Below are 26,158 nucleotides of genomic sequence, written 5' to 3'. Positions count from 1 at the left end.
TTTTGATTTTTAAATAATAGCAATTCTTTATTGTGGCTCTTCGTCAGAAATTTGACATCAGCTGATTATAGAGAGGGAACAGGGGTTATATGCTGAAATGGGACACATACTGTACATAGAAAACACAATAAATTACTTCATAATAAAGAATTAAGTAGAAGTTAATATTTACCATCTCAATACTTAAAAATAATTTAGAGCTGGACTAGTTTGGACAAACAAATGGCTTGTCACCCTTTCAATAGTTGCCTTTTGGTTTCATCTCCAGATGCATTGTCATACAGTACATTTTAGCAACTACTACCTTTTTTTGGGAACGAAGGGTTTTGTAGTGCAGCAGGACAGTGCAAGAAAATTAAACTCTTGTGGTTTTGTCATCTGAATATACGTCAACCAGAGCTGATTACATCACTGCAGGTTCAGTTATGTTTCATTTTGTCTGATGACAAAAGCACACTAGTTAAACTCGTCTCCAGGGGCTAAGCATCTGCTTGTTGGGTGCACACACGAAGCCCAAAAGTGCATTGTAGCTTGTCTCATTAAGTTAAAATACTTGACTCGAACTGAAATGGTAATCAGCAGGTTCTGCTCTTTGTGTATGCTCACTCATTGTCTACTTTCTTAGGCACAGAAAAATGAACAAGGCACCTCTAACATTTTGAAGCATTAGCACTGTCAAGAGCAGCAAATTAAACACAGTAGCATTCAGGTCTCTTCTATTTTTTTTCCTGCACTCTCAAGCACACGGTTCCCTTCTTGTCAGTGTAAAACAGGTCTTGACACAGAAATACAACTCATTCTCTTTTTAGACATTCATTATGTTATTGTGAAAATGTGCTTTCCCCCCATAAATTAACTAAATCTTACATTCTGTCAAAGACCCCGGGGAAACTTCACAAATGAGTGCGTTTGTGAGATGCCAGTCAATTTGTTTTCACTATGGCGACAAAACAGCACGAGAAACATCATAAAAATACTTTCTCATTTCAATAAATAATGAGAGCTTCGCTGAACACAAAGGTAATGTGACGCAAAACAAGTAAAAGAAAAAAATAAATAAAACATTCAAAGCTACATCTCAATCACCTTATGTCACCACCTGAGTACATCTTTAAGTTCCTGGGCTGTCTCCTGATCCCGCTTTGTGCGCTAGGTTGTGGAATGTTTTTAAGGTTAAAGGTCAGGGGACAGTAAGCAGGGAAGTTGGCGCTAAGGAGGTGTAGGTGGGGCGGTGGCCGAGCTTGGGGGTCAGGGAAGGTGAAAAGGAGTGAGGGAGGAGGGGGGTGTGTTTTCAGGTAGGGTGCTTGGGAAGATGTTGCAGGAAGTGATGGCATGTTCCTCAGTCTGCCCTGAACTGTCTCCCCACTGTCTCACCTGCTTCAGGCATGAAGAGGGCATCAGCTAACACTTAGCTGTGCAAAGCCGATCAGCTTCACCTCGTCCGGGATCTCCATGTCGTCGCAGCCAGAAGCCTGCGTGAGGAGGAAGACATGGTGAGGGTCAACGTTGCTACTTCGCATCCTGACACTCTCATCAACGTCAACAAAACTAGTCCTGCAAAAGCTCTCGACCCGCTGTGGTGTGACACCCTGGATTCATCAAGGGATTGAAACAACTGCAAGTTAATTACTTCCCAAAATGTGGATTTTTCCAACAAGATTCTTATTTTCAAAAACTCAACAAAGAAACAAATACAACAATGAATTGATCCCACCATCTAATCGTGTGTATAGCCAAAGCCTGAACAATCAATTATCTCCTGTTAAGTAACATTTTCTAAAAACCACAGTACCCAGCTGTTTTAGGAACGTACGTATATTTCTATCAAAGCATGAAATGCATTTGGAAACTATTATTTTATTAGTTATTATTTATAATTGACAACAGTTATTACTTAAAGTAAGTATTGAGAAAGCGTGACTGGTTTTGGTCTTTTCATGAGTATTATTGACAATGACAGAAATATAAAATATTGCAAGCATTATTTTTGAACTATAATTTTTAGGCCGTGCATATTTTAATGATATTGCTCTAAAAGGTTTTTAAACATTGCACACTTACAATTGTATAATGTCAGTGAGTCTTTTTTAATGTGGATGGTAACATCTGGCCAATAGCCAATCTGCTAAATTTTAGTGCTATGTCAGCAGAACCTTATCCGGTCACAACATCGTTATCGTGCAGTTGGATTAAATGTGTAAATAAAACATTTTGAAGTTTAAGTGCTTGGATCTCTGCATATCTGTGCATTTATATCACTTATCATATATCATCAAACTGTATGTATCATATAAACAATCAATACGTCTACTTTTGGTCAGGGGTTGCTTTTTATGGTTTGAGCTCGTCTCCTTAGTTCCAATAAAGAATTCTTAATGCAAGAGTATACAGGTCTCATCACCCAACATCTCTCCCCATCTTCTCTACTCCTGGCTGGATGGGAGTATTATCCATGATTTTGCAATAAAATGTTCAACCATCACTCATGGTTATAATGTTCAAAAAGCCTGTAACTATGTTGAGGTGTCCACATATTTTTGGGCCATGTATTGCATCATCCCTAAACTTACCAGCTCCCAGTGAAAAAGCACAATATTTATTTTACCCACAGTTCAACCTTCCAGCACCTGCATCTCACCCCAATTCCAGGCGGCTTAGATGCAATTCGCAGAGGCAATATTGAAGGCAGTGTGCATTTAGATCTGTCGAAGGAAGTTTTTCTTTCTCATTCAGCTCTCCTCGTGTGGAGAAGCCAGTGTGAATGGGTGGCCTAACACCTGCCGGCCTTTTGCAATTCACACCTGATTGGGGAGAGACGCTCCACCTCTGTGGGGGACTGAGAGCCCTGCAGTTGTCTGATCAACATGGAGGGATGTGAAAAACAGGTAGTCTATAGTGACCTCTTCTTCACTTAGGTCATTAAGTTGCTCTAGTGCCACCCACACCATAAATTGCCTGTATAAAGTGTTATGAACGGTCCCCGTGGCGAGGGTAATTATTCACACTCCCTGGGTTTTGGGACCCTGCACTCGTAACTCTAGGTTTAGAAAGCCCCAGTTGAGCCGCAGTGAGGATTTTACAATGTCTGCAGTGGAACAGGGTTAACATATGGAAATGGCAGCATGCCCATATATCTACATGGCGTGCCCCGTACCGGCCTCACTCTGCCTCTCTAGAGACTGGTCCACCGGCAACACTCACTAGCTGCCGATGAGGCAAACATGGCAGAAAGGTAAAGCACTGTGACCCAAAGCACAGCTGTTGTTTACCCACAATCACAGAAAGGTCAATAAGACAGAATTTACATATTTTTGTCAAATCCAAAAGTGACAAAAACATTGTCACTGTTTTTCTAATAGTCATACAAAGGTGACTTCTTAAAATGGCACATAGGCGCCATGCACTGAGTCTTTCTGTGCATTTTGAAAAAAGGTAGAGAACATCTTCTCTTCTGCAACGTTAGTACCAGGGAAAGCCACTGTCATCTAAAAAGCTTCTTCTGAAACGGAGTGTGGATGGAGTTATTTTCTTCACCCGATCCGGTAGCTGGGAGTTTTCTTCAACATAATAGCCACTTACGTCATGCAAAGCTAATTAAGTTTTTTGCTGCAAATTGTCTGCGTGCTTTACTTTGCTTGGTTGAGTTCTGCTTTTTTTGTTCCGCCTACATAACTTAATTAACAACGCCCCCTCCTATTAATAAGTAACACTAACAAAACGTTCTTTAAATAATTTATGAACTGAAAAGCATTCAGCAACAGATGTTGGTTCATGCTGAAGCCTTTCTAATAACTCAAACCCTCACATTCCTCACTGAACCTTTCATTAAAAAGCTGTTTATTTCTTGACTTTGTGGACCAGCATGAACCCAGGAGGGTTGTCATCAGCCATCAATCATTTGGAAACTCACCAGCTTAAAGGTCAATACTTTGTAGGTAGTTGGGTCATCTACAATCTTCTGAAGGTTCGCAGAAACTGTAATGTAGAGGGCGTACAATAACATTATGTTCAAATACCATCAAACATTTCAGTACATGTTGCACAACAGAAGAACAGAAGTTTAGTGTCACTAATAACACTAGAAGATATTTTTCAACCAAATTAATATATATACTGTCTTTAGTACATGGGCTGAAAAAGGATTCGTTAATTCTGGCAAATGTTCACTGAATATGAGATGGATTCTTTTGAAGATATTTCTTAACAATATAATATACCAAATAATCATTTTATAGATACTTGCAAATAAGAAGTTATCAAAAAGTAAACAGATACAAGAATATTCATCCACTTTTGAAACATGTCATGAGCTATTAGAATGGAACATTTAAAAATGCAATATCCACTAGTATAAAGTCTTAGAAGAGAAAGAAGAGACAACAGCTGGGAACACAAATAACCGATGAAGAATGGAAACAGACGTCTAATTAAATTCACAAATTTACCAATTCCTTATTTTGAGAGAATTTGCTTGGAAAATATATATGAGATACTCCGTCACCCCAGAAATGATTAATTTTGTTATATTAAATATATAAAAAGATTAAGCTTGCAGTGCTGAAAGAACTGTGCGGAAAGTAATACAAATTATTAAACACATTTTGGTTAGATGTCCTTAAGTTCATAGAGGGGTATTTTTTTTACAGAAAAACTCTGTATATGAAGCCAGCGCATATCAGACTAGGATAACTTCCAACTGCTCTTAGTCAAGATGAAAATAATCTATTAATAATCTCGAGAATTACAGCAATGAAGGAAATGACGACAAGGGTGGAGAGAAAAAACTAAAATCCCAGATTTAATGAAATAAAAAAGTATGATTCATGAAGTACAACTCATGGAAAAAGGGACTCACATAGTAAGGAATATGGAAGATGTGTTTGAAATAGAGGTGGATTTTAGATGATGGGAAATTATAATTTCCTCGAGGCACCGGACTAGGAGGTGGAGTCTCAGCCATCTTTAACTCAAGCCTATTAATCAACCCTAAGCCTAAACTAAATTATAACTTACAACATTGTTTGTCTAGTGGGGTTGTTATTTTGGAATTTAACATATTTTCTTTTCATGAATTTTAGATTTGGAAGCAGCTAGCTGCATATATAAACATCATACTAAAAGTATGTATATATATATAAAAAATATATATTTTATCTGATCATTTCCCATACCATATCTGAGACGCAATGTATACAAAAAAATAGTAATTTCTATGTATTTTAGCTATGTCAGGTTATGTGGACTAATGAAATAAAACGCCATGTCATCTCAGTATGGCAACACAATTCACCAGAATAAAAATGTGTAACATTACCAACTACAACATCAAGCCCGTTGACCAGGCCGGCCGAGATCAGTTCCTGGGAAACGCCTTCAGCTGTGTCTAGTGAGGGAGTAAAATGACAAATATTAGGCCTGCAGCATTCCCCTTAGAAGGTAATTGTGTTAGATATTGAATTAGATAAAGAGCACAAACACTGCCATTACCCACACAACAATTCACAGCGCCTGAAGATGTTATCACAAAGGGAATAGCACATTTAAATCCATATAGGCAGAGCTCTTACCTCGGCCAGGAGTGAATTCAAACCGGATGTCATTAAGCTCCTTTCTAGAGTTCCTGAAAGAAGAGTCAGAAAAGTGTGATTGCACAAGGAGTGTCTAAAATGTCAGATATGCATTTTGTGCCGCTCTGTCTATTAACAGCTGACTTTTAATGGGTCTCCTGTGGCAGCAAAAACAAGGAGCAACATTTAAAGGACGCAGAGACATGACTGAAGCTGCAGAACATTAGGAAACAACCATGAGACAGGGGCTGAGTGGAGACATGAAAATTACTACGTGAACTAGCTGAACCTGCATTCAATTATTTGTGTTGGCCACATGGGGGCAGTGGAAACAAGCTGTAAACACAACATTGACATACTATCATGAATTGATGTGGTGAACATGCTGCCAACAGTGGTATATTTACTCACCAATAAGCGATATTAACATTCATTTTGAGGTGTTTGTGTTCACCTAACAAATAATATCTAATGTCTAATATTTGCTCTACTTTAGATGCTGTTTTTGGAAAATGTAATAATAACTGCTACATTTTTGCTCCCCTATGTACACCTGCCAGTCACAATCTTTGTCAGTGTGTCATTTGGTGCTGGACAGGAATTTATTGGGTTTTTTGTTTTTGCTGGAAAAGGCACTGATAGGAGCTGTGAGAGTGAACTAAAACGGTAAATTCACTGGCAAGAAAACCAAATAAATGAGCTGAAAGGCACTAAAATGCTCCGAAGAGATGATGTCACTACCAGCTACTCCTTTCATGTCACACAGTCAGTTTGATTCATTGTTTGAAATAGATGTGAGTCACCTTTTTACAATGATTAGGTAAATGAGTTGCCGCAAAAAGGTAATGGACATTATACTGAAAATTAATTTTTCCTCACTTTGTAAAGACAATATTGTCCCCTATTGTCCCCTGTGGGGAAAATGTGCTGTAGCACTGGATGAACAAACTACAGAGAACATGCAGAAGACATGTCTGAGTGGTTTTCCACATACTGAGCCGTATAAAGGTGACAGCTGTCTAACTGTTTTTCCTGCATAGCTCACACCTGCTGCATCCACTGAGATAAAAGAGGAGATAAAAAAAGTTACTGTAAACTAAACTCAAAACTACTGTACATGAAGAACTGCAGGAAATGTTGGCATCTGCTTATCTGAGTGCATTTAACTGTTCAGAGTGTGTGCTCTGTGATTCTGTGAAGATTAGATGCGACTCAATGGGATTTTAGTTTTTACATAATGCTATAATGTAGCTGCAACTGTGAGGTGGTACATCGTATCCTCAACCCTAGACTGCAGTAAAATCTTAAAAAAAAAAAAAAACAGGCCCGTATCAATCCAGCTTGCTTGATTGCATCAATGAAATGTGCCCTGCAGCCTCTTTGCAGCATCAGCTTGCATTCATTTGCATCACTTGCATTTGAAATCTGTCTTCAGAATTTGTGTGTGACGGGGGAGTAGCCGGGTGCTGATAAATGCAGGACGTGCAGTGCTGCCCAAAAAGAAGTGTGGCAGGAGAAGATTCATTTGGTTTGTAGGTTAAATAAATCACACGGCCAGCCCACGACTTTCAGTTGAGATTAGAGCCATAATTCAACACATTCATAAGTAAAGACATATCTGCAATGAGTTTGTTAGTAGAAAGTCTATACAACACGGCGGGAGTGAGAATTTCATATCAGCTTGACTTTTTTTTCTAGAGTTGCATTTTGAAAAAGAAAAAAAACGGTAAGCAGCAGTGGAGCAGATGGACGTAAACAACATTTATTTTCCCAGGAGAAGAAGCAGAGGGTGCACGTTGCCAAGGCTGTCAAGGCAACATGTATGGAAATAGGATGAAAACTGTGTTGAAACATTAAAACTGTGTGTTGAAACATTAAAAGGGAAAAGGGAAGCAACTAACCCTTACTGGTAAAGCTATATTTTAAGGATCAATAATTTCCCTATATTTTCCTTATCATTTCCAAGCATCTTCCTGGAAAGAGCCATGGTATTTGTTATTAATTATTGGAAAAAAATCCTCTAGTCTCTCAACTATCTATTTTCTATAGTGAAAAAAGATATGACAGATGAAACCAGTCACGACATAGCTAAATACATTGGGTGACGTGATATCGGAGTCATGTTGTGGTATTTTCTTTGTCACCTCTGTATTGTCTTTATTTGTTTCATTTCCAATTTTCTTCTCAATTTTGATAATACCTTTACTTATGCTGCGTGAGACAGGGGTTTCCCTTCTTTAATTAATTAATTAATTCTAACTAATTGCTAGCGGATCCCGAGGGTTTATAGCGAATGAGGGATCATGGACTTGTTATTGTACTAGCAGTGAGATGGCAGCAAGCTGTAAACTTCAGGCTAATGTCTGACATTGCAGGCACCAACGTTTCTCTAAAATTGATGAAGAAGCTATTTTAGGAGCTACTATGACATAATTATGTCGAGTTCTAGTTACCCTATTACACAGAAGAACCTTTAGAAAACATGTAAGTGTCACCTCCAGACTGAACTGCTTCGTGAAATCAATTTGCAGCTGTGCTACTTTGGCCATTTAAGCTCCAATGACAATGCACCAACAGCAAGCATATTATGCAAGTCTGAACTTCTCCTTCAAACTGCTGACGACACTGTTCTCAGGAGACCTCTGTGCCTTTGTAAAAAAAAAAAAAAAAAGGAAAAAGATTGAATGAGTTCCAAGTTAAATGTTGACAAATATCCAATCATGCTGCTGATCCTCCATTTCCGCAACAGAGGGGATCGTATTACCATAAATTCATGCTAATCAGCTAAACTCCCTTATCAGAAGAGAGTGGAGACAATCTAGCTGTTTATTTTGCTCTCTCAGATGCAATTATTTTCATGGATTCACTATTTAACATTATGATTTTCCCAATTGGGGTTGATTGGTTGTTTTTTTCCCGACTTACTTATGTGTTAGTTTTATATCTTACCTGACAACTGACAACCCGACCCAGATATTAAAAAACATTAGAGAAACCCGGCAGCAAAAAGTGCTTTAAAGGGGACAGTTCCCCCAAAAATCTAAAATACAATTTTTCTTTTCTTACCTGTAACGCTATTCATCAGTCTAGGTTGTTTTTGAGTGAGTTGCCTAGTTTTGGAGACATCGGCTGCAGAGATGTCTACCTTCTCTATATGGCACTCGGTGTGTGCGCTCAAAACACCAAATAAATTGCAAAAGAAACAGAGAATTATATTTCTTTTGTCTCTTTCTAATGGCCATCATGGGGCAACTCCTCTGCTTGCAAAAGGTCTTTGAAAAAGTAACCTTAAATAAAGCATGATGTTCATTTCGTAAATTTTGGTCCAAATTAGATGAGTTGTACGTATCTTAAAACTTTAACCCTTTCACGGTGTGTTTTCAGTTCATAAAAGGTAATTCTAACCGTTTTGGTCGCATAAAAATGGCTTATTCAGCGTTTGATTTGAATTAGCTCCACCCTCTCGTGTCACTTTGCAAAAAGCCATGATGGCAAACTCAAGGCGTCAGAACGGCGGCCCACAAACCAATGGGTGTTGTCCCAGTGACTGTGTCTACTTCTCATATGAGAGAAACCAGCAAGAGTAAGCTACATTTTAAAAATTGTCCAACCGAAAATCTAAGCCCAGTGTTGCCAACTCTTTTTCTGATGACAGCTAGCAGCACTAAATCCAAAAGTTGTCAAATCTAGCACTATAGTCGCCAAGTTGGTAATATGAAAGTCTGTCCCTTCAGGCCTTGTTTCCAAAGTTATTACTATGAACGTAAACATATCAAAATGACAACAAACATGGCTATTGTTAGTAATCATTGTTAGGCTTATTACAGCACTGTGACAGCCGAAGATATCAGATTTCTTTTTTTGTCAGAGCATATCATTTATTGATTGTTGTTGGGATGTAAAGAGAATTTCAACAAATATGCAACAACTAAAAAACGTTTCTCAAATACAGCATTCTATTCGTGACCATATATCTCTTGTTTATATTTCTGCTGCTCAGATGGTTGTAACGTTGTTGGTAGTACAAAGAACAGCATTTGCAGGATAAATTGTACACGAGGAGAGGCTTGATATTGATATGTTATTAATCTGTTCAAAAGGTTTTTTGTATGCTACTTCAAATATAATGTGATGTTCTTTCAACTGTATTATTTTTAGTCAAGAGGACTACAAAGCATAATAGGAAAATCCTATCCTATATCATACCGGAGAGCATGTCAAAGACGAGTGTATAGTGAAAGGCCACGATAATCCACCAGGGCATATATTAGCCTTTGAAAACCTCATATGTTGAAGAATAAATGTGATCAGGCTTCATGGCTTTACATCTAAGAAGGCATCCGTCACATGTTTGCATCTCTAATACTGAATATTCCATCTGACAGACCAGAGAGATGATCTGACAGCCTAATCCTGGGATTATATTAAATACAGTGAACGCATTTCTCTGTAGAAATTAATTCATTTTCCACCCAACTCTGCTTTGACACCTTTTTAAAAACTCATTCTGAAGTTAACAGGACAACAGTATTTCTTTTCTTTTGTTTAATACAAGCTGCAATGGGAGTTTATGTTTTAATTGTAGTAATTGATACAACCACATCTAATTTGCATCTTGCGTTTGAGCTACAAAATCCACAGATTGAGCAAACGCAATTAAATCCATGAAACTTAAAAAGACCAAACCATCAAAACTGCCAATTCATTTTAATCACCAGGTTAGAATAATGACTCTTCACCAGCCACCAAACAGTGAGCTGCCCCCTGTCGCATGCCGGCAGAGTGTGTTTCAGATGTCTGTTCGACCATGAGTGTGCTCTGCGACCAGCTCATCGGGGAAATACAGGCAACGCTACTGTCAGTGTGTTGAACCCCTAAAATGTCCTCTCTTTCTCTATTGGTGTGTTTGCATACCTACTAAGCCTTAGTAAGAGAGACGATATAATGTACATGATATACAGGTATTATATTTCTAACGTGTACACTTGCCTTGCATTCCCTTATTAAATATATTAAAGTGAAAGGGAGCAAAATGTTGTTGTTTTCCAACAGGAAGTGTCCACATTGATCATTCTGAGGCCAAATCACAAGCCTCCACTTTTCCATTGAAATGTATTCGTGAACAGTAACGCCTGGGATACTAAAGCAAGAAGCAATGCGTGCTATGAAAGAAGGAAAGCAGATTGTGGAGCACAGCCAGAAAAGCAATGGAGTGTAACCCACTCCTCCCTACAACACAACCGGTGAGGCAAAGGGAGATGAAAGGATCCATGACTATGCCAGATCCCCTCCCTAGCAGGCAGAGATCATTAGGTCTATTAATGGCCTGCATGTTTAGCACAAAGCGAAGTGATGATTCATGCAGAAACATAATAACTAATTTTATGCATTTCAGCTTATACTCCACAGAAACAGCGAAGATTGCCTTGTGTATCAACCGATGATTGAGAAAACGATCTGAAAACAACTATCTGTCTCACCTTAGCCGTAGCACCATGTTCACAGCACCTTCAATGTAGGGTGTGTTCCCGTACGGTTCGACCTGCACGAGAAAACATCTGATGATGAGGCAGTTTACGTGGCACACTAATGGACATAGAGATCAGACCAACAAAAACATTTTAAAGAAGCTTTAGGCACAGCTTGTACTGCATAGAAAGAGGTTCTGTAAGATGAAAATATAGTCAGAAACATTTTTTAATGACGGCACACTGCCCATGTGGTTTATTTTTCTGGAAAATGTCTCATGTTTGTCGCAGCTGCAGGAAAAGTTGTTTGGGGAAAAGAAAAGGAAGAATACATAAGGGATGATAGCGATACCTGGGCTTTGGATATTGGCCAATAGCGAGCACCGATCTGATACCAGTGTTGACTTTAACATTGCATTGCTAACTATGTAAAACAAAATGTAACAAATAAATACATACAAATGTACTGAATTGTTATATATTAAGATAATGGTGTCCAATACCAGATAAGCCTCCGGCAAAGAATGGACTTTAGGGGAAAGAAATGACTGCTGAGTAACTGTCTGACTGGAGAACAGGACGACACCTCAAACTGCTTTGGTTTCTTTTCAAAAAAAGACGACGGCCTTAGAAAATAGGTTGCAATGGCAGTGAGTCTTTAGATGAGATACACTCAGACACTGAGTTGGCACAGCCAGGCAGACAGCCATTTACTCTGAGTTACTACTGCTGAGAGCATCCCTCCAGGAGACCAACATTCATACACGTACACACGCACATATCCTCCTACCTACACGCATGCACAGACAGTCACACACACACACACACACACAAGCACAGCGCAGTACACCCACGGACGTACACACACACACACACACACAGGCAATCACTGTGGCATCAAGGTCGTTGAATCATAACAAATTAGTGCTGCTGCTGAATCCCTCACCTGGGGATGCTGAATAGACAACCCTTCAATAGGGACATTGTTGGCATTCTCCTCATTCTAGGAGGAACATAATGAGAGGCATTATTGTGAAAATGCTATTACATCCTTGGTAAAAAGAAATACAAAATGATATATATATATATAAATATAATATATATATATTTAAAAAATGTTGGAACAGGAAAGTCATCTCAAAATAATCCACGAGGAGCAATTTGCTGGCTTTGTCAGACTCTCTAAAACAGGTGCTTGACTGTTTTGATTAAACTGCATGAAAGTGTGTGTGGTGCAATAAACATTCATAATTAAGTTCATTATTCTTAGACAAGCGTCAGCCAAAGTAGGCAATTTAATTGCATTTCCAAAAATACCCTTCTGCCAAGATATCAAGTTATACAGCAGCAGAAAGGATAAGGCTTATTTGACTTTTAACCAAAATACAAAAACAAGTATTTATATTAGTGGTTGCATTTTAAAATTGGTATATGAGAGAGCTAACTTACATCTTTGGCCTCATCTCTGACCCTTCGTGACTGGAGGGAAAAATCAAACACACATTTAGATTGTTTTATATCACACAGCAATAATAATGACTTATTTCCTTTTTCAGTTTCTCAATGGGCAGAAATCTTGTAAAACCTTAGTTTTTATATATTTGTTTCTCCAGCTTTCAGTCCAAAACTATTTTTCGCTTTTCTTTTTTTCTGAAAAAATAACAGTACAACTGCTATCATCAGAAACAAGCCTGTGATCGATGAAAGGAAACTAAAAACACAACCTTGTAAAATGCTATCATCCACAACGTAGAACATCTTAAACTTCATCTTAACTTCTGGTAACATGTGATTTGTTGCATCACACATTAAAGCTGGGAATCTCTATCAAAGGGCTCTTTGATCATGGCTGCCTACTTCCTCCTGTCTCAAATCCTTGCAGCTATCGCCCAGCTCATTACAGCGACCTTATGATAGGCTCTCAGAGATAAGCCATCTGCTCTCCCAAAACAAAAAAACAACGTACTGATCAGGGAGGGAAGGAATGTGCAGGTTCAAAGACAGAGGGGAGGCTACATAACGTACGGGTAACAACACCTTAACTACTCAAAGTGTGAATATAAATGTGCATGTTGTAGTTCTGTTACAATGACAAATGAAGCTGAATCTAAAAAATAATCTCGATGATGAACGATGTGTTATAAAACTTAATAACACTTGTTCATTTGAAGATGACTATAAGAATCCTGAGTAAATATGAAAGAATATACACTGCTGAGGCTGGCCTTGGTGGAGTCCCACTCACCCTGCCCTGATTCACCGCGGCTTTACCCTCCTCACTGCTCTCGTCCAGCTCGTCGTCGCTCCACTCCCAGTCTCCATCTTCTGTCTTGTGCAGGTGGCCGCTGGAGCCTGGGACTCTCCGCACCTGGAACGTGACACACAGCCAGCACACTCAATGACGTCATTCGTAGTTATTAATTGAACACGTATGTACATTGTGGTTTACCCATGATTCTCGTAGCCCTTAAATTTAGAGCACTGGAACCCCTGTGATGAGCGGAGAAAAACAACTGGCAACCCCATCTGCATGTTTGTAACATAAGTTTATTTGCAAAGACACATTCAACTCACTGAGCCTGTTTAATAAATCTGACTGCAACATATTGCTGCCGCCAAAGAATCTGGCCAGTTTCTCGCTATTACTACATACCAAATGATGCAGATTTTACAAAAACAATGTCTTGTTATTTCACAAAATCTACAAATATTATTGAAAAAAAACGTGTAACAAGATAAATGACATTGTAGCCTACATCGGTAAAGATAAAGTGTTCTGTTATCAAAAAAAGTTTATTTTAAAATGAAAATAATTTGTTATGTATAGTAATAATTAAAAAATATCTCTTAACAACATAAAACATATTGTAGGTTGAATATATTGGTTCATTTTCAAAGGTGACTGGTATGAATGTCATCACAACATTGGTGGTATACACTTTGCTGACATACAAAACTGCTCAGTACCACAATAGAAACCATACAGTTGCTTTAAGTAATTGGATCAGTTTAGTAGGCTCAGGTTGGGTACAGCACAATGAGTACAGCATAGTACAAGGAACAACTCCATAAATCAGAGTCATTGGTAAAGCCTGTGACTTGTTGCAGCTCTACAGTCCGGAGGAGTGTGTAAGGCAAGAAACACGTGACTAGTGTAGCAGTATGAGGTAAGATAAGACAACACCAGCGTTGCAGAAAAGACAGCATATATGTAACTGTAAGGTATATAAATGCCCCAGCGTTAAACTGAGTTAAAGTTGAAGAAGCACTAACGCTGTGGTACTGACTGTCAGGTTATTTTTCCAAACCAGACATAGAGCCACGGTTCCCCCAGTCCTTCTCAGGGTCCTTAAGATAAACAGACACAGATCAATGCACCCAGCAGCCACACAGGATCACCAGACCGACACCAAACACGCAGCTAACAAAATCCTCCCACTGTAAAATGTATGGAAATGTGTTTGGGTATGAATAGAAACGTTGTTCAGAATGTGAAAGTGTTGATAAATGCTGATATCAGGATTTGCAGAGAACAATAACTGATGATAACTGAAGCCCCTTCAGGTAAAATGTCCTGTATTTGAAATCAAGCTTCAAAAGGCTTCCATACAGAACTTAATCAGTATTCCACAATGACCATACACATTTGGACTCCATATCAATCCTTTTATAAGTTCCAACTTTTCATGAAGTAACAAATCATTTATTCAAGCCCACATTGGTTGTAAGCCAAAATGTCTAATCTTTAAACAATAAAGACTGTATTGTGGGTGTCAGGGTGCCCTCTGCTGGTTACTCAACTCACATGTACCTAGTTCATAACTTCATATTAAATTACTCTATGATGTTTTTTTACAGTCATATTTCAAATAGGAGGCAATTATAGAGACTATTTCCTGTATTCCTCACGTCCTTCCTATTTTCAGGGAAACCATTCCTGCGTTTCTCCCTCCTTTTCATACAAGTATTCATTTCAAATTACTTTGTTGGTGACAGCTGACCGGAGGATCTGTCATCTCCTTTTCATTCAATAATCAAGGAGAAGTTGGGTATCATTTAAAGTGTGGTTATGTATCAGCAGTCTGGCTCTGCAAGCTTTGGGTAATGTTTGCTTCATGAATAAGGTAGATGACTCCGTAGGTCAAATCAGCACAAAACAACAAGGTCAGTGGCTCTGTGGCTCGTACATTTCATCCACCGAACATATCAAGTGAACCAGACATTACCTGGCTGGATTTACTGTCACGCATCAAAGTAAAGTGTATTGATAACAGTAAGCGTTCAGCAATTGTGCATTTCCATTTTGGGCTAAAATGACTCCACAGCATACAGTGGTGTATAAAGTACCCAAAAGCCATACTTGAGTAAAAGTAAAGATACCTTACTGGAAAATTACTCCAGTAAAAGTAAAAGTCACCTATTAGAATACTACTTGAGTAAAAGTCTTAAAGTATCTGATATTTATTGTACTTAAGTATCAAAAGTAATTTTCTGATATTAAATGTACTTAATTAAGTATTGAAAGTAAAAGTACAAGTAAATGCTGTTAATAAAAAAGCAAAGGGTCAGAATTTTGAGAATTATGAAGTTTATTCTTTTAAGTGCTGTGGCCACCATGACCAAGGACATGGAGCTGTGTTGAAAATAATTGGGTTGGCTGTGATCCATCCAGGAGCAACAATGTTCAACATAATATATTGTACATAAGTATACTTTTGCATCTACTATGAACTTATCATCATAATTCTCCGAAAAGCAATATGACACTATGAAGGAGTTGTAACAGTGCGTTTATAAGTATGCTCATTCCGACTAGAGGATGTAGAGGGCAAATGCATAATATTGTGTTCAGCAAAATATATCCACTTGATGCATCAGGTCAGTGTTTTGAGAAAGGACACCTGCCTTGTAAACTCCTATGGGCCTGATTTGAACACAATAGGCAAAGGTTTTGCTCAAGCTGAATCTGCAATTGGGCGACTGCTACCATCATAACTCCATCTGATCATCCACAAAATGACTCAAATATCAAAACATGATCAATACTAAAGCAGCACCAAAAGTAACAACCCAGTCATTACTGGAAACTGAAAAATGTCCTGTTCATCTTCAAAAGACAATTCTACTACAATGTAACTTCTTTACATTCTATTAGAATGTAACTTCTTTACAGAATGTAAAGAAGCTACATTGTATTACAATGTAGCTTCTTTATATTCTTTACATTCTATTAGAATGTAAAGAAGCTACATTGTATCAGAATGTAGCTTCTTTACATTCTATTTGAATGTAAAGAAGCTACAGTGTATAGAATGATTCTATTGAAGTTATTCATTTTTTAAATGTTTTAGACGAGTCACTAATCACTTTAAAAGAGTGATTATAGCTGATTTAACTTACAGACATGAGATTGATCTTCTCATGTCACTCTCTTTATACAATGATATCAATTCATCCCTGTTTTATTGTTATCTTACGAAATATTACTCATTTTTCGTGCGTTTTTCCTGCAAAAGTCCAGCAACATGAGTCTGTTTTCGCTTGTTACATGCATACTGTCTTTTCAAAATAAACTTCCATCTTCACAGGAAACAACTAAGGTTTAGGCGATGAAACTACTTAGTTAGGTTTAGGAAAAGATCGTGGTTTGCGTTAAAATATCTACGGAAGTGGCGTTGCTTAAGTACGGAAGTCACGTCACAAATAAATCAACATTGGCTTCTCGTTTCACACACGGCACAAACTGCGGCCTTCTGGAGGAAACACCAGTGTTTGTTTGACCCATCCACCTCTCCTCATCCCACCCGTCCTGTGTGGAATTCTGCTCGTGTTGTCGCTCGCTAGCTATAGCATGTAGCATCCTGGGCATCACTGGGAATCAAAACACCGCGGTTTTGAGAGCACTTGTTTTGCGCATTAACGTGATTAACCAATGATTTAACTTGCAAGCTAGGACCACTGATTCACCAAACCTGCTTGCTTGCAGTCTCTGTTCCACCACAGTCCCCGACGCTGGTCTCATGATTCATTTTGTTTCTAAAGATAGATTTGATTTTGCAGCGAGTAACGAAGGTTTCAGGGGAAATGTATCGGGAGTAAAAGTATCAGTTTTCTTTGCAAAATGTAGTGAAGTAAAAGTAAAAGTCAACAGAAATATAAGTAGTAAAGTAAAGTACAGATATCCAAAAAAACGACTTAAGTACAGTAACGAAGTATTTCTACTTCGTTACTGTACACCACTGACAGCATATAAGTTCTACTCCTAACAGTGCATTCGCAAAGCGCCATCGTTTTGGATCCAATCTCACATCGTTTGATTCAGAGATGTAAATACAGTCCAAATTGTGGTAGCTGTAATACACATAAGTGCCTTTCCATTCACTGCAGCGACTGCTCAATGTGCCTGTAGTTACCGCTTTACCCGTCAACAAACCTCAACATCATTGTACCACTCCCACAACAGTTTGCCTCCCTCTTTATTGACACCCTGTCCTGTCTGTGCGTAGCATTAACGTCATACACAGTAGGAGCCCTGCTATCCACTATGCCCTCCATTTACTCCCCAGCAGTCAGTGAATTTCCACCCCTCCACGTGGCCACTCTCGCCTTCCGGCAACGGCCCTCTGATCCCATTCCTGTCCTGGGCATCCAGGCGGAGTGTTATGTGAAGCCAATATCAGCTGTGCCTGAAAACTGCACTTCCTCCCCTTACACTGTGACCAGTGGGCAACTGAAGCAAGCAACCTTGACAATAGAGTGCTCCTTTGTTGTTATCTAATGTTATCAATTAATTTAATCCTGTTTGTCTTTTAGTGTGCCACATACAGAGAGCCGCACTGAGAGCTACTGATGCAAGATGTAAGTACATCTATGCCGTTTGACTCTCCTGCTGCTGTGGCCCATATCTTTACATAATCTACACAACAGTTTAGGCACAAAGTGTTTTAAGGTGCTGAAGAAAGTCAAGAGTGCGTAGCTTTGTGTTGACTGTAAATGCAACACTCTGGTGGACTTCAGTCGATCCCAGCACTCTGCCATAATTTGTTCATGTTTAGTCAATAACTGAGTTATTTTACAGGGACTGTTTGTGTAAACATACCTTCTTCGCTCTCTGGGAAATCTTTGGGGCGCGACACAAAAGCTTTTCAACCAAATATTCTTTGTTCTGCAAGAGAAAAAATACAAATACAAATCAAAACATCATAATTTAAATGACTGAATTGACAGATTAAATGAATCAAAACCTAATGATGAGTCACAAAAATCTAAAAAGTGTTCTGCTTTGAAGTATATTTGCTCTAAAGTTTGAATGGTGTATGAACGTTTGAAGGTTAAGTTATCTCTTTAAAATGTTCAAAGTTAGACCAGAGACTAAACCAGTTTGAATGGAAACAATACGGTGAGGTTGGAGTACTAGATCCTGCTAGATCCTAGACGATACAGATAATTACTCTATTTTGCATTAATGATATTCAGCTTTTGAAAAGCTTTTCATGCCTCTGAACTAGGACATCAGGACACCCCTTGTAAACCGTTATGATCAATTACTGACGAAGACGTAGACAATAAGTTTGCACTACAAGCGACAATAGCAACAAAACGGCCAAGTGTCGCTCGGACGGAACGAAATAGGGTGAAACAAAAACATATGATTGGTTGACGCTTCACCACCAGTAGAGACCAGCTCCACTTTGATTGGTAGCGTGTCACGCCCGTCACACAGCGACAAGTGTTGAGGGTCAGTTTATAGTTTCATGTCACCGGCTTCCATTGAAAGTGACCTCTAGATTGTTGTCATGTCGCTCGTAGTGCGAACACAGTAAAATATATGGAATTGAGGGAAAGATTTAAGTTTTCCTTTTACTATCATTATTTCTACAATAGTATATGATGACAAATACAGTGTCCTTGTACACTTTTTATATACCGTATGATGTATAAAAGTAGGTACAACCATCATAAACTTGTCAAAAAACCTCAACATACAGGGTTAAATCATAGTTGGAGTTGACATGAGGCCATAAGTGAAATAACAAAACCTTCAAAGATGGATAAAACAAATACCTTGGCCTTTTGGAATAATTTACACTTCAAAAGCTCTGCGGCCGTAGGCCTAAAGATAGAGAAAAGTACACTGTTGAAAAGACATCACAACACAGCTCTCTCTGAATGTTAATCATGTGCTTTTCATTGACCACAACTTGCATCAGCTCTCTTCACTGAAATATCTGGTTGATATGTGGAAAGTGGCGCTAACCTTTTGGCAGGATCCTTCTGGAGGCACATAGTTATTAGCTTTCTAAACGATTTGCCGTATCTTTTTAGCATTTCCTTGTCTTCTACTCCCGTCTCTAGAGTGGGCGGATCATTCTGTAGGGTAAGCATTAAAACCTGAAGGACAAAATAAGAAATGGTCAAAACCGCAGCCCTCACATTTCAGCAGCAACACAAACATTGTAGATGAGGAAAATAAAGTCAAAGCAGGAAACTGTAGAAGAAATGTTGTGGAAAGCAAAAGCAACGGCTTCCTTTAAATAAAAGGTTGCCTCTCGATTAGTTGCTTAGTTTTTCCAATTTGAGGCAAACGAAGCACGTCAGAATGTGTCAAGTCTCTCCACGTTTTGTTCTTTGCTAATGATGAAACTTCACAGAAACAAGTTGGTTTAGAGGAAGGTTTAGTAAGCCATGAGTTCATGGGCACTGCTTTCTTCCTTCGAGAGTGCTGCTGAAAGCTACAAAAATAGCTGTGATTAAGACACCACACTGATTAAATAACACCTTATAATAACATCCAGAACACTCACCTTCATGGGAGGGTAGCGGTGATAGGGTGCAGAGCCTGTTGCTAACTCTATGGCTGTAATTCCAAAGCTCCATATATCTGCTTTGAAATCATAGCCTCGAACCTGTGGGTGTAGAACTACAATAATCTGTAATATCAAACACACTTAAATCTCTAGGGCTTCATGTTTGTCGTAATTTTAGTGGTTTATGTATCAAAATAATTCAACTAATAGCATTATAACAAGAAATGGATTTTCGCAAAGCATAGCAGCAGCAAGCTCAGGCAAACACATTTGGAGTGAGATATGTTGAACTGTGTGACGTCACCAGCAGCTGCCTTTTCGTATGGGGTAGAGATAGACTCACCTGTTCCATCACCTCCGGCGCCATCCAACATGGCGTGCCAACAAAGGTCTTTCGTACTTTATTTCTAGTCATATCTCCCCCTGTGGCTAGGAATGCGCTTACTCCAAAATCTGAAAATATAGATAAACAACCAACTGATACCTGAATCCAACGGGTATGTCGAAATGAACACGGGCTGCAGTCAAGGCTTTTTTTTTTATCCAACATAAAAGAGACAATATATATGTATATAAATTCAAAATTCAGTGTCAGACTACCTTCATGTGTAAACTAATCTAAAGATGGATCACTTTCTTTATTAGTTCCTAAAATCTGTGAATTCAGTTCCATCTTTTAGGCAGTCGTGCTTTTAGTTTGATTTAACTTAAAGAAACCCAGAGAGTACACCAGGAGTATCACGCGCTCAACACACCTGCAATCTGAACAGATCCGTCTTCTCCAAGTAGTATGTTCCCAGCTTTCACATCCCTGAGGTCAACAAAACACAAACGCAGTCAGACAACAAAGTCACGTGGAGCAGCATTGATTCTTCCGTTCGTGTAAGCGAATCCCACCACCAGCCCACCACCATCTGGAACTCTGCCCAAGGGGCTGACGGGGGTTTAAGCCTGCCTCTCAGTGACCTTGAAATGCAGAGAACACAACCACTGCACTGCTTGCCAAGAAATATAATTACCCAATTTTACATTTTCTTATAACTTTAGGCATTTTACACTGGGATCGTTATTGCTAAGTTGTCTTGAAATTAGTTTCTTAATTCTTACAATAAAACTAACAATCAACAAGTTATAATGTTAAAAGTGTTACCGGTGAATCTGCCCATTTCTGTGCAGATAGTCCAGGCCTTCGAGGACTTCTTTTAATATAGAAGCAATTATAGGCTCATCGAGCGCTCGATTTCTGTCCTCTTCTTTGTTTGTGTGCTTAATTATATCCAGCATGGAGCCTAAAAAAGACACCGCAGAGCAACAAAGACATTCAGTTTCTTTCCCACATATTAACGACAAACACAAAATCACTTGCAACGTTACACATCATTACATGATCAATATCCAGGCACACATTATTCAGCTTCTGTTCATTGCTTGTTGTCCTTTAGACAGTGAAACGTAGACGGCAGTAGATTAAAGTGGGTGACATCACTGCTGTACTTCCTTCACAAGTGAGCCCACGTAAGCTATTTACAATAACATGCAACCAAGTCTGTGCTGCTGCTTCCTAATAACTTTAATAAAGGCAGTCTGAAAGAATACTTTTTAAAGATTTAGATCTGATGGTTTTTTTAGGATATATATATAATGGGAACTAGTGGTTAAATGCTAATTGGACGTCTCTTTTTGATTCTTTTATGCAAACAAAACTTTTCACCAATCATTTGAATCATAAGTACATGATGGTAATTAAAGTAGTCAAAAGACAATTAGCACACAGTGAATGACTGCACCATTTGAGACAAGTATAAGGGAGTTATAACACAGACAGCTGTTGTATTGTCATCAGCAGATCAAAGCACAATCATGTATTATCATCACATTCACTGAGCTTTCATGTATTATCAAGCCAGAGGATAGGATTTGGCAGCAGAAGCTTACCTCCACTCAGAAGCTTCATGACTAACCAAAGTTCATCCTTCACCACAAAGGAGGTGTAGTAGGTGACAACATTGGGATGGTTGCACTGGCTCATTGCCTGGATTTCTTTCTATTGTGAGAGAAAGAACAGGATGACATGTCAAATGATGTTAAAATGGACAGTGAACTTGTCTTTTAATCACAGCTTGTACTTTGTTTGTAACGATCTAAAAGAAGCCTGAGCAACAGGACCTTTTACAACAAAGCACACAGCCTTGCAGCAAATGATTCAGTACCACAATCCCTGAGGTGTATCAATGAATATCGTGATTCAAACTTACACGGAACAATAATTATACGTATCAGACGAAAAGTAGCAGTACAGCATTCGATAGTAATACAAAAACACCCACTTAGAAAATGAGCCTGTGTTTATTGTACTCACCAATAGCTCATCCATGCTGGTCTGGCATTTTTCCAGGTTTATTCTCTTTATGGCGACGCGCTCCTGTCTGGGGGTACAGAGGGCCGCCTGCACCACAGCTGTGGCCCCGCTGCCTGGAATCACAGGTGCAACAGAGTCCAGACAAAGTGTTTAGGAGCAGAGAGGGACTCACGGCACACACAGCTGGAAGCGTACTATCTCTAAACTCTTAAACTCTTGAATTCAGCATCGCTCTGTGGCTTTCTGGTATTTGTCTGGCCCTCTGTTCCTCGGGTTTCGTGTTTATGTTATGGTATTCATCTTTCCTGCGTGCTGGCTGACAATGACACAAGCTGACTTTGAGAACAGCACTATTTTTTTCTGCAGTGTGACGGGTTGTTTAGTTTACTTGGCTCATTACAAATCAGGCCACGCTAGGGGGTATAGGGAAGGTGTTCACACCAAGAAGCTGTGACACACAGCATATTGCCTTTCCAACTGTTAGTGGTAGATAAGGTGAGAACACATGAGATCTGACTGCCTAACACTCCATTATGAGAACAGAGAGGGGGGGGGGGGGGGGTCTCACCAACTCATCACAGTCAGCAGCACACAGCTGTGGCGCTACTTCTTATCAGTAATGACATGACATGTTAGCTCATCTGCACTGTGCAGGCCATGTGCCAAAAATATTCAGGCAACTTCCTTTTGTGCCTTTTCAGTACATTTGAGATTTGCATCGGGTTATTTCTAAATGAATATTTCTAAAAATAAGCAAGTTCACGATAAGACTGGAATTGAGCATTCTGTGATGTATGCTGGGACACAATAACTTTTTTAAACTCCGAAAAAGTTGAATTTCAGGAAGAAACTACAAAAGAAAATACTACAGTAGGCTATATATAACTATTTCATAATCTACAGGCACAACCACAGTCTCCCAAGTCATAGTGCCAAAAATACATAAACCACAAGGTCAGCCCTGATAACAACATGCAGACTGTATATTGTTAAATGGGTTTATTCTAGCTATGTATATGAACCAGTCGTAACAAGTGAGTGATCGTGTGTAAATCCACTCTGCCTTTGACCCATGGCTTTTGTGATTGTAAGAGCTTTTAAACAATAAGTAAATTAATCAATTACAGAAAATGAATCGCCAACAATTAAATAAAAAAGCATAACACGTGTTTGTTGCAGCTTCTCCAATGTAAAGACTTGCGTCCTTTCTCTGTTCTGTATGATTGGGAATTAAATATATTTTTTCGACTGTTGGTCGGACATAAAAGGCACATTTTTAAGACATCACTCTACGGCTCAGTGAAAATGTGATGGGCATGTTTCACTCTTTTTGAACATTTAACAGACTAAAGTATTCATGTGAAAAATAAACCATGGAGTAATAATAGTTTAATTATACATTTAATTATAGTACAGCCCTGCTAGTCGAGTCTCTCACTTTTTTTTTTAGGCTTTAAGTTTTAGTGAAATATGTTTACTATTAAACTCACTCACTATTAAAACAATTACTATTATGATCATAAACATTAACTATATCATAATTAGACATGTTACATTTGAAACATTGCCCACTTGTCTTGAGTTGATGGGAAAGGCTATTTAATTCTGTTATCACAGACAACACAAGTGAAATAACACATTGTGAGCTTTACACAGCATCTGTGATGTTACTAATGGCTAATAAACTGGACACGTGCCATAAACGCGCATCGAGCGGCTAAGATCGCACTGAGTGAAAGAGACATTTACGACCACGTGCAGTAAGCTGCATTTCAACCGATTTGACTTGATCGGGGTCACAAACACAGCTGATGTAGACCGCTGCTCTCTGTTCACATCCGCATTGCAAAGCATTGGAGGAGGCTACTGAATATGAAGGGAAAAAAGCCGGTAGGCCCCTCATCTTCATCCACGGCTGACAACCCGCCGCGTAAATGCCTTTCCGTGATCACTTACATCATGCATCGCATCTCCGGGTACTAACCTATGACTTCCTGCAGCTCGTACGACTCCCTGGTAATTGGCCAGCTGGTTGTCAGCGCTGGTTGCGGGTGGAGGACAGGAGCCGGAGCTTCGCCTTGATCCGCCATGATGAGGATGATTCTGCGCCAGCTAGAAGCCTCTCTCACAGACAGACAGACAGACGGAGAAAGGGAGAAAGGGAACGAGAGAGAGCGATAGAGAAAAAGAGAGAGAGAGAGAGAGAGAGAGAGTCAAACTTGACCTCACCTCCTCACTACAAATGTCATCTGGCGGCTGCAGCAGAGCGATGAGACACAACCCGGAAAATAACGGACCGTACACATGCGCACGCACACACACGCACACTGTAACGTTACCGCACCAGTGACATGCCAGTTGACTTCACAATGGCCCAATGCCGAAGACTGTATGTTATATACAATATATAATATAATCTTAGGAGACTACCAGGCGATTCAAAGGCACCCTGATTCAAACTAATTCAATTTAATTTATTTAATTTATTGAGCAGCTATTGGATTAAAACACTGCCCTTGGAGTTGATTTATTATTATCAGTTAAAACGACTTGGCAGCTGCTTTGTGTGAGACAGTAATACGTATGTGTGACGATTTCATAATGTCACATGTAGTCAAGACTGCAAGAGACGTTGTCGACACTGGCCAGTAGATGGCGCCACTACCTCTTTATATTGTCTAGTAGTGTATGACGGTGACTGTGGGACAAAGTAGTCACCACTGCTCCATACTGGACATTTGAGCATACATTGTTGATTGATTCATCGATTAAAAAGTCAATTAGAATATGCATCTGTGTTTTCAGAATCAGAACCGTTTATTGACACGTTATGTTGCACATACAAGGAATTTGACATGACGGGTGGTGCATAACATTAAACAATCAACAACAATCAACACAATGCAAAAAGTAGAAACATTTTAAAAATTACAGCAAAATATAAAATAAAGTGAAATATAATTTCCCAAATTAACATTTTGGAATGCTATTTGTAATTTGTCTGCCATTATACTACAGATTATGAATGTACAATTTAGCAGAAAGTGTACTATATTTTATGATAGTATATATTATATTACTCATTAACATTTAGGCAAATGATTATTCCGTGTTATGTGAGGCATGCAGCATATATAAAACAAAAATAATAATATATATTGTGTATTCTAATGCTCATGTTTTGTACTGTGCTCGTGGAACATACACCGAGTTGCCAGTTTGCACCAAGCTGAATCGAATGCAGTTTCATATAGCAACTATGCAATAAATCCTACCTTCATGAAGTTATGATATTCAGTGTGTGTGTTAACTGTTCCATGATATTTTGACTTAACGTCAAGGTCATTTTGGAGTATGTAGTTCTGATAAACTGCCTTGTATTGGAAGAAGTTTCTAATTGCGGTTGGAGAAGATATTACACCTCTCTGTAGAAGTCAATATAGTCCAAGAGCACCACAAACTGTCTGCCTCACTATATATATATATTTATATGTATATATAAACCTTTGGTTTTCTTTCACTTACAAAACATCAGAATACTTGGTCACATTATTTATGAATCGTACTTCCCGGAGGTCAACTACAGGCTATCAAACTGTCAGTAGATGGCGTAGTTTGCCAACATGATGTAGTCTGGTCTTGTTTGAAGCCCATTTCTAAAGTGTTGCCATATAAAATGCGTTTACATTTCAGTTTTACTAAAAAAAAAAACAATTAACGTTTAGTTTGAGTTTGGTAATACAAATTAATTAAAGGAGACTTCTCACTTGGTCGGCAGGTCATTGCGCGTTTCCTACGTTAATCTAACAGCAAGATGTATAAAACTATCAAAAGACACAAAACAGAAAAAAAAAACATTCAGTCTTCTGCAGTCAGCTCATCAGGGAGACGTGAGTGGGACTCAAAACAAACATGATTTACCGGCATAACGCGCACCGACTGTACTGCATGACATTT

At 38.9% G+C, this 26,158-nt stretch overlaps 1 protein-coding gene across 3 annotated transcripts; it reads right to left on the bottom strand.

Moving 5' to 3' along the window:
- stk39 (serine threonine kinase 39) lies at positions 1–24,464 on the bottom strand. Of its 3 annotated transcripts, XM_076107948.1 has the most exons (18): positions 24,186–24,462; positions 22,202–22,314; positions 21,778–21,886; positions 20,993–21,131; positions 20,598–20,653; positions 20,186–20,295; positions 19,840–19,941; positions 19,293–19,426; positions 19,100–19,148; positions 18,135–18,200; positions 13,281–13,403; positions 12,485–12,514; positions 11,982–12,038; positions 11,048–11,109; positions 5,568–5,620; positions 5,315–5,383; positions 3,911–3,975; positions 1–1,472 (listed from the first exon to the last, which is right to left on the bottom strand). In XM_076107948.1, the coding sequence occupies exons 1-18, from the start codon at positions 24,289–24,291 to the stop codon at positions 1,398–1,400; spliced, it is 1,518 nt and encodes a 505-aa protein (XP_075964063.1). In that variant the 5' UTR covers positions 24,292–24,462; the 3' UTR covers positions 1–1,397. The 3 variants fall into 3 exon arrangements, 2 of the variants coding, with proteins under 2 accessions (XP_075964063.1, XP_075964072.1); XM_076107957.1 differs by lacking the exon at positions 11,982–12,038 and having other exon boundaries at positions 24,186–24,463; XR_012959032.1 differs by lacking the exons at positions 1–1,472; positions 3,911–3,975 and adding an exon at positions 8,063–8,215 and having other exon boundaries at positions 24,186–24,464.
- Positions 24,465–26,158: the final 1,694 nt, after the last annotated feature.

This window comes from Anarhichas minor, unplaced genomic scaffold (assembly GCF_050575085.1).
Source record: "Anarhichas minor isolate MPS153535 unplaced genomic scaffold, ASM5057508v1 ptg000004l, whole genome shotgun sequence".
NCBI lineage: Eukaryota > Metazoa > Chordata > Actinopteri > Perciformes > Anarhichadidae > Anarhichas > Anarhichas minor.
The sequence above is the reverse complement of the archived record's forward strand: the minus strand, read 5'-3'. Positions and strand labels throughout refer to the sequence as shown.

Bases quoted from the DNA above. Each gene is read 5' to 3' on its own strand.
- stk39 (XM_076107948.1), bottom strand. From the start codon at position 24,291: ATGGCGGATCAAGGCGAAGCTCCGGCTCCTGTCCTCCACCCGCAACCA. The intron at 18,201-19,099 runs GTATTTGTTTTA...TTTCTCTTGCAG, and splicing joins AATTATTCCAAAAGGCCAAG to AACAAAGAATATTTGGTTGA. The intron at 1,473-3,910 runs GTGAGTTTCCAA...CTCCTCACGCAG, and splicing joins AAGTATTGACCTTTAAGCTG to GCTTCTGGCTGCGACGACAT.